The following is a 9699-nucleotide window of genomic DNA, read 5'->3' as shown; positions in this document are numbered from 1 at the left end:
AAAAAAAAAAAAAGAACACACCTGCCAATGCAGGAGATACGGGTTCGATCCCTAGTCTGGGAAGATCCCACATGCTACGGAGCAACTAAGCCTGCACACCACAAGGAAGAGTAGCCCTGCTCGCCACAACTAGAGAAAGCCCTCGCGCAGCAACAAAGACCCAACACAGCCAAAAATTTTTAAAAATTAAAGTACATCTTAAAATAAATAAATTAATTAAATACAAAAAAAAAAGGATGGCAGAGTGGAAAGAACACAGGCTCTGAAATCACACAGAACTCCTCTGCCACTTACTAGGTATATAACCTTGAATAAGATATTCAAAACCTGTGTGGGCCTCAATTTCGTACAAAGCACTTAACAAAATACCACATACACAGCTAGCAATCAGTAACAAACCAGTGACCTATAATCAATTACTCCCTCTATGGCAGAAGAAAGAAGGCCTTACGAAGTCTAACTTTATTAAATTAGGTTAAGTACTCTCTTTTTAAGCAGATAGGTCAGTAAACCAGAAAATGTTAGAATTTTCATATGAGCAGTTTTGTCATACAAAGCAGGCCGCAAAGTAAAGGAATTAAGATTCTTTTTTTTTTTTTTTTTTTTTTTTTGGAATTAAGATTCTTTAACAGCAGAATGGAGGGTGTGAAACTTCTTCCATCAAATATAAGTGTTAGTCCTACTCAGACCGCTACCATCCACTTTTAAAAGAAGGCATGTAGTAGAGACCAAGCGAATGGTACGAAGCTGGCATTCTGGTAATTAGAGAATCCCAGCATAGCATGTACCAGTTACTGTCTGGCACCTAGATAAGATGATTTTTGACTGAAAATGTCAATAAAATTTAGAAATCAAGAGTTTACTGTCTATGGTTACTAAAATACATCTTAAGGTGTCTGAATATCAAAAGAATATCAAACTTCAAAGATAGCAGAGCATCTTTGCAAACTTTTGTCTAAAAACACCACTGAATAATTAATAACATGAATGCTGAAATATTAAATGTATTAATGACAGTGGATTTAACTATTAAGTTCGAAGAAAAATCCTTTCTATGCCACCACTCCTAAACCCAACCTATAGGATGCTAACTGATCCATCTCAGACTGACTGCTAGAAAAATCCTTTCTATTCAAGAAATGTCTCTGCTCCCCTGCCCTTAAGCAACTGTTTGCCTGAGGAAGGCCCCGGTGCAAAGGCAATGAGGCCAACCCCTCCCATCATTTAAAAAAAAAAAGTCAAACAATATGAATAGTATGCAAGCTACAAACCTCCAGTAATTAAAACAATTTGTTATGGCCTAAGAATAGACAGACACCAATGGAATAGAGTCCAGAAATAAACTCTCCATATATGGTCACTTGATTTTCAACAAGGATGTCAAAATCATTCAATGGGGAAAAGGCAATCTTTTCAATAAAAGGTGTTAGAAAACTGGATATTGACATGTAAAAAAATGAAGTTAGATACTTACCTTATACCGTGTACAAACATTAACTCAATATGAATCAAAGACCTAAACATGAGAACTAAAACCACAACACTCTTAAAAGAAAACTTTGGGGAAAAGTCTCCATTACAATGAATTTGTCTATGATTTATGATACCAAAAACACAAGGAAACAAAAGAAAAAAATAAACTGGACTTCATGAAAATTTTGTGCACCTACGGACACTATCAAGAGAGTGAAAAGGCAAATCACAGAATGGGAGGAAATATTTGGAAATCATATATCTCTTAAGGAATTAATATCCAGAATACTTAAAGAACCCCTACCTACAACTCAACAACAAAAAAATGGGCAAAGGACTTGAAGAGACATTTCCCTAAAGAAGTAAAAGTTTCTGGTAACAATTCCAATTCCGGTGGGGGTGGGGGGTAGAGGCTGTTCCCCACATAATTCTGACACCAGCAGGGTGTCCAAGGAGAATTCAACTCAATTTTGACACTAACTACCCGGAGATAGCGTCAGATTCCACGAGCTCAAGAGATCAGTCCCACAAGACCACCCTTCTTCAGATGCCAGTCGAAAACCCAGGTTGTTATCTGTGCTTCTGACTGACTGGTGTAACTCAGGGACAGTCACATGGAAGAGACGCACAGGCTGGGGACAGGTACCCAAGGCTGGGGACAGGTGTGGAGCTTCCACGCCCCCTCCAGGCACCACTCTCCCCAAATCTCCAGGTGTTCACCAGCCCAGAAGCCTCCAAACCCTGTCCTCTAGGGAAGGGGTCCCCAACCCCTGGGCCATGGACCAGTCCCGGTCTGTGGCCTGTTAGGAACCAGGGCGCACAGCAGGAGGTGAGCAGCAGGCAAGCGAGTGAAGTTTCGTCTGTATTTACAACCGTTCTCCATTGCTCACATTACCACCTGAGCTCCGCCTCCTGTCAGCATTATGCTGAGTTGTATAATTATTTCATTATTTTATTATTACAATGTAATAGTAATAGAAATAAAGTGCACAACAAATGTAACGTGCTTGAATCATCCCGAAACCATCCCCCTTTGCCCTCCCCGTGGAAAAACCGTCTTCCACGAAACGGGTCCCTGGTGCCAAAAAGGTTGAGGACAGCTGCTATAGGGGTTTTATGGAGACATCATTACACAGGCATGAATGACTACCTCATTGGCTACTGGTGACTACATCAATCCCCAGCGCCTCTCTCCTCCCTGGAGGTCAAGGCGGGTGGGACTGAAAATCTTACCACCCCGAAGTGTTCTTGGAAAGACCACTGCTCCTCGGGTGCTCATGTTCCCCACCCACCAACCCACCACTTACAAATGTCTCACCCAATGGCTCTGTCCACGCAGTTTATCATTTGATTCTCCTACTATTTCTTCCCAGACAGCAGCTGTTCGGTCAAAAGAACAGGAAGCCAAAACCTGTCCAAATTCAGGATGGGCCCATGTCACACGCCACACAGATCCACTATGTGTCTGAGGAATTAAAAAAGCAAAAAATGAAAAAAGCTGAGTTTAGTCACTTGAAGAAACAGAATACAGGTATTTTTACTTCAACAAAAGGAGAAAGCTATTCAATTTAACATTTAAAAAGTTAAATTCTAGGGAATTCCCTGGTGGTCTAGTGGTTAAGACTCCACTCTTCCACTTCAGGGGGCATGGGTTTGATCCCTGGCCGGGGAACTAAGAGCCCGCATGCTGTGCAGCGCAGCCAAAAAAAAGTTCAATTCTAGCACTTTTAACGTCTAGAAGATACTCTGTACTTAAGATTGCAGCCCCTCTAGAGTCAAATTCTTCTAACATTTTACTAATAAAGAAAAATCCAGCTGGATAAAGTTGACCTCTTTCCGTGCTAATGATAGTTGGAGACTTGGTTCAGAGTTTAGCCTAACAAAGCTTTTAAACAGAGAGATTCTATCAGTCCACTGTTTTGTTTTTTTTTTTTTACTTGCAAATTTCCTCTATAGGAAACATCCACCTGATAAATAAGAGTAATCAAAATTATATGCTTCAGGGCTTCCCTAGTGGTGCAGTGGTTGAAAGTCCGCCTGCCGATGCAGGGGACACGGGTTTGTGCCCCAGTCCAGGAAGATCCCACATGCTGCAGAGTGGCTAGGCCCGTAAGCCATAGCCGCTGAGCCTGTGCGTCCGGAGCCTGTGCTCCACAACGGGGGAGGCCACAACAGTGAGAGGCCCGCGTACCGCAAAAAAAATAAATAAAATTTAAAAATTATATGCTTCAAAAGCCTGACAGTATAAGAAACCATAGCAACAAAATGCTTAAATGATTCTGATGTCTGGCTAGACAATGGACTATTCTAGGAAAAGAGGCAATGAGAACAAATATAGAGAAGTCCAAATCCTTGTATTCTGAGGAAATAATTTAAAGTTCAATAGCATTATCTTTATAGATGAAAAATGTCAAATTAGTTCAAATTACTATTATCCAACTTTTTGTTGACAAAAAAAAAAGGCAGAAAAGTCTTAAAGCATTTCACATCAACAGAATTCATTTGTGCTTTCCAGTAAAAATGTATGACAACAAGCACCAGTCCACCAATGATGTTTACAAAATCTCTTTCAATCTAACACTTTTATACTCAATAATCTCAGAACACTTTCATAATCCAATAATTTCTACATGGTAACAGTGTCATCATCCAATGGTAAACTCTGCACCGCCCCCCCCTTTTTTTTTGGCCGTGCCTTGCGGCATGCAGGATCTTTGTTCCCCGACCAGGGATTAACCCATGCCCCCTGCAGTGGAAGCACGGAGTCTTAACCACTGGACCACCAGGAAAGTCCCTGCACCCTTATTTATTTATTTATTTATTTTTGCGGTACGCAGGCCTCTCACCATTGTGGCCTCTCCCGCTGCGGAGCACAGGCTCCAGATGCACAGGCCCAGCGGCCACGGCTCATGGGCCCAGCCGCTCTGCGGCACGTGGGACCCTCCCGGACCCGGTCACGAACCCGCATCCCCTGCATCGGCAGGCAGACTCCCAACCACCAGGGAAGCCCCTGCACCCTTATTTTTTATCCTTTGTTCTGTCCAGTCTTTTTCATTTCACCTTTCTTATTTTTACAGGCTATTAAGTAAAAGATGCACTACGGCACTGAGATTCTGCTAAATGTTAGATTCCCAGTAAAGCACAATCTAACTAAAGAATAAGGATTGCATAAAGGTGTTCATCACAATAAAAAGGAAACAACTTAAATATCCATCAGCTAAACAAAATAGGGTATATCTGTTGTTATATTTGTTTTGTTGCTATAGTTATGTTTAAAAACAAACTAAAGTACTTATGAAACATGCTGTTAAACTAAAAAGCAAGAAATACGAGTCTCCTTTTGGAGTGATAAAAATAAGTTTTGGAACTAGACAGAGGTAGTAATTGTACAACATTGTGAATGTAATAAATGCACTCACATTTATTTGTTTACTTGAAATGGCTAATTTTACGTTGTGTGACCCTCACCTCAATTTAAAAAAAGGGGAGAGGACAAAAGATTTGAATAGACACTTCACCAAAGAAGATAAATGAATGGCAAATACGCACATGAAAACACTATCAACATAATTAATCATTAAGGGCATACAAATTGAAACCCAGTGAGACACCACTTCACACCCACTAAGATATAATCAAAAAGACAGACTAGAACCCTCATACATTGCTGGTGGAATACAATGGTGCAGGCACTCTGGAAAAGAGTCTGGCAGTTTTCAAGAAAGTTAAAACATACACAGCCCAGCAATTCTATTCCTACATATCTAAGAGAATCGAAAATGTTTGTCCACACAAAGACTTGTATGGCATGTTCATAACAGCACTATTCATAAGTGCCAAAAACTAAAAACAGTCAAATTGTCCATCAAATAGTGAATGAATAAATAAAATGTGGCTTCATCTATACAAGGGAATACTACTCAGCATTACAAAGGATCGAACCACTGACACATGCCACAACATCAATGAACCTCAAAAACATGCTAAGTAGGCAGAAACAAAGAACTACATACTGTAGAATTCCACTTATATGAAATGTCTAGAAAAAGTAAAACTATACAAATAGTTCAGTGGTTACTTGGGGCTTAAGAGGGAACGAGGATTGACCCCAAAAGGCACAAGGGAAACTTCAGGGTTGATGGAAGTGTTCTAAAACTAGATTATGGTTATGGTTGCATAACCGTGTAAATTTACTAACACTCGTTGAACTGTACATTTAAAATTGATGATTCTCAAGATACATAAAAATGTACCTGGGTAAAGCTATTATTTCTAAAATACAAGAAATAAAACTGTACAAAACATCACAACTATTAAAAAATATATAAAGGAAAAAGGTAAGAAATACTGAGATGCAAAAAATAATGAGGTTAGAATGATACAGAATTTCAAATTTCTTATTCTTAAACATTCTGAAGTGTATTTGTTACTTTAATAGTGAAAAAAATGTAAGTAAAAGATATAAATTTTACAATTCTCTCAAAGCTGAACAGCAAGTCACTAATGCTACTAAATAGTAAATGTTTCAATTCTTTCAAATCACTGTAAAAATAAATACTAACCTTCCAGCTAGCAGTGCAATGCCAATCCCCACTTTCACTTTTATCCCAGACCTGCAAGAAAAAAGATATTTTATACCAAGAATTCCTACAAATTAATATGAAAAACATAAACATTAGTCACTATGAGGGCAAAGGAGGGGAACATAAATTCACAAAAGAATACAATCATTAAGTAAACATTCACTCATTCAACAAAATATTTATTGAGAAACTTGGATACGTCAGGCACTGTGCTGAGCACTGGGGTCAAGGAACCTTTGCTCTACTAGTTAATGGAGACAATATCAGTTACAGTCAAGTCTGGTTACTTATAGCCATTATGTCCTAGTTATGTCCTAGAATGTCACTGTAAGCAGTAAATTGGCGAATACCAAACGACTCCTCCTGAGGAAAATACTGATAGGTGAGATTCACAGGAGCATCTGGTCACAATATATTTGTCAAGCAATCGATACATAACCTTGTTTTATGTGTGTATGTTTAAAAACACCGTATTTGGTATACATTATTGATTCAATAACACTGAACTCCCCGCCAACAGTAGCATAACTCACGTCTGAATGAAGCTTCCCTAACACACACTTTCTCCATAGGGCACATCACAGCCTTCTTGCTTGTGGGAACTCTATGCAGCACTACACTTGGGGACCACTTCAGACAATGGAAATCACCAAAAAAAGAACAAAAATGTGACACTAAATAGACAATGAGAAGGATGCTTGTTTACATTATGAAAGCCTGAATCATAAGGCAGAGTGTCACCTGTCCAACCTCAGCTGGGAATGCACATCCGACAACTCTATAATTTTTTTGCCACCCAGCTCATGTCAACAAACAACCATAAGCATTGATTTGGGGGTTACAAATAAATTTTAAAGAATAAGCAAATTCACAAATACAAAATTTGCAAATAATGAGGATCAACTGTATATATAACAAACAAAAACAAAACATTCAACATTACTACCAACAAAAAATACAGATTACAATAAGACATTTTAACCTGTGTTAAAAAAGTGTAATGATAAACAGTATGGTGGCTCCTCAAAAAACTTCGAATAAAAATAGAATTGCCATGTGATCCAGCAATTCCACTTCTGGGTCTGCACCCCAAAGAGTTGAAAGCAGGGCCTCAAGGAGTTATTTGTTCACCCACATTTATACCAGCATTATTCACAACTAAAATGTAGAAGAAACCCAACTTCACTGACAGATGAGTGATAAGTAAAATGCGGTATATGCAATATATATTTTTAGCCTTTTAAAAAAGTTTTTAAGTTTAAACATACCCTTTTTCACAAAGGAAATTATGACACATGCTACATGTATGAACTTCAAAACATTATCCTAAGTGAAATCAGCCAGTCACAAAAAAGACAAATCCTGTAAGATCCCACTTAAATGAGGCTGCTAGAAGAACCACATTCAGAGACAGAAAGTACAAGGGTGGCTGCCAGGGGCGGGGGCCGGAGGGACCGGCTAGTTATGTTTAACGGGGACAGTGCGAAATGAGAAGGTTCTGGAGATGGAGGCAAAGATATGAACATACTTAATACCACTGAGCTGTACGCTTAAAAATGGCTAAGGTAGTAAATTCTGTTACGTGTACCTTACCACAATAAAAAATAATTAAAGAAAAAAAACTGCAATGATAATGCCCAACACGGACAACTATCACACTGATACTCTTCACCAGCAGTATTGTAACATAGTACAAACCTGCAAAAAGCTAATTTGCCAATTACTCTCAAAAACTTTTAAAATATTCACTAATTTCTCTACTGTAATAAGCCTAAGGAAATCATCCAGAAAACATAAAAAGCCGGGTTAACGAAGATTTTCACTGCAACACCACGACAGACAAAAGCTCCGTACTGGACGACCCACTAAGTCCTAGTGACTTGGAAGCTGAGTTCTACTCGGATAAGGAAACCCACTCGGTTAACGGACGCTAATTATTGCGACACTCCCACGGCGGGGCGGGCGGAGGGGCGGGTGAGAAAACCTGGGCCTCGCAACACTTGCAGCCCGGGAAGTGGATTCCGACCCGCCCGCGAGGACGTCGCGTACGGAGCAGACCGGCCGCGCGGCTCCCCCCGCCCCGGCACTTCTGTGACGAGCGGGCGGACGGCGGGGAGGGGTCCCGGGGCCCCGCTCCGGATGGAGGGGCCGAGGTGGGCGGGGGCCGGCTCACCCCACCCACTGTGCCGGCGTGGCCTCCCGCGCGGCAGGAGCGCGCACGCCGCCATGACGCACGCACGCCCCCGTGACGCACGGACGCCCCCGCAGCCGCGCGGAGGCGGCGCAGGCGGCGTTGACTCCACAATAGCTAGGAGGAGGGCGCCCGCCAGTCGGCCTGGGCTCCGGACCTCGTGGCCGCAGCGCGCCTCAAGTCGGGAAGAGTCCAGTCTCCACGCGCCCCTCCGCTCGGACAGCGGGCCGCGCACGCTCCCGCCTCCTTCCGGGCTCGGCCCCGCGCGCACCTTGACGCTCTGGTCACTGGAGCAGGTGGCCATCCGCCGTCCGTGGAAGTCGAAAGACACATCGTGGATGAGATCTTTGTGGTCCGCCGCGATGCTGCGCGCCACGAACATGGCTGCGCCAGCCCCTCCCTCCTCCAACAGGAGAGCGCGCGGACCGTAGCCCACCCGGACCTGGTTCCGGGGCGCGCACGGCTGTGCTTCCCGCGGACCGCTCGGGCGCCCCGGCTGCGCCACGCCCCGCCCCCCGGCCCATCATACCCTGCGGGACCCCGCCCCCGCCCCGTCATACCCCGCGCGGCCGTGGCTACTGGATTTCTTGGGGCGCCGGTTAGTCTTTTGGATGCGGCGCTGCCTGTACCCTGAGGAGAGTTAGAGGACTCTCTGACCAAGTGTGGAAATTGGGGAGAATGCGAAGGTTAAGACTGTCGTCTGTGGGCCTCGGACCTGAGTCAGTCTCGTCCGTGTTTGGGCGTGTGTCCCCGGGAGACGGGCCGGGCCGGGTGGGAGTGGGCGCGAAGAGTGGGCAGTGCGGACGGGGCGTGTGTCCGGGGCTGTGCCGGGCGGCCGGAGCGCAGGCTCCCAGACGTAGCGGGTGGGCCCGGCCGTTTCCCGCCCCCCACACCAAGCCCGGGAGGTGTGGAAATGGCTTAGCCTTGCTTGCTGTTAGTTCCTTCACTTGCCTTCCCCCCCGCGCCCCCCACTAAAAATAGTAAGATTTTATTGGTACTTTCAGAGGCAAACTCCCAAACCCGTGAGCTGCAGGTATGATAACTAAGAACTACTGTAACTGCTCTGAGGTCAAAGACACTCATTTCCAGAGAAAGTACTCACTGTCTGTGAAGGTTTGATAGATTTATAAAAGCTCCAAACCTTAAAAAACTTTGTATAAGTGAAGTTTAGAGACAGTAAACACAGCGGTTGTTGCCAGAGATTATCTGGGTGAGAGGTTGAATAGGAGGGATTTTTTTTTAAGAGACTTCATTTTTTTAGAGAAATTTTAAGTTCATTGCAAAAGCTGATCAGAAAATACATAGAGGCCTCGTATAGGCAACTACCCTCCCCACTCTCAGTATTAGCAGCGCAGTCGTACATTTGTTACATAGCATATTACTATCACCCAAAGTCCATAGTTTACCTTGGGGTTTGCTCTCAGTGTTGTACATTCCGTGCGTTTTGACAAA

At 43.1% G+C, this 9699-nt stretch overlaps 1 protein-coding gene across 2 annotated transcripts in view; it reads right to left on the bottom strand.

Moving 5' to 3' along the window:
* The window catches only part of SEH1L (SEH1 like nucleoporin), a 22382-nt gene extending 13628 nt beyond the window's left edge, over positions 1-8754 (bottom strand). For both annotated transcript variants that reach the window (XM_024763698.1, XM_024763699.1), the window contains exons 1-3: positions 8519-8754; positions 6036-6086; positions 2792-2938 (exon numbers count right to left, since the gene is read on the bottom strand). In XM_024763698.1, the coding sequence (XP_024619466.1) occupies positions 2792-2938; positions 6036-6086; positions 8519-8629 (309 nt within the window). In that variant the 5' untranslated portion in view covers positions 8630-8754. The remainder of the gene's footprint in view (positions 1-2791; positions 2939-6035; positions 6087-8518) is intronic.
* Positions 8755-9699: the final 945 nt, after the last annotated feature.

This window comes from Neophocaena asiaeorientalis, unplaced genomic scaffold, assembly GCF_003031525.2.
Source record: "Neophocaena asiaeorientalis asiaeorientalis breed wild unplaced genomic scaffold, Neophocaena_asiaeorientalis_V1.1 scaffold110, whole genome shotgun sequence".
Taxonomy (NCBI): Eukaryota; Metazoa; Chordata; class Mammalia; order Artiodactyla; family Phocoenidae; genus Neophocaena; species Neophocaena asiaeorientalis.
The sequence above is the reverse complement of the archived record's forward strand: the minus strand, read 5'-3'. Positions and strand labels throughout refer to the sequence as shown.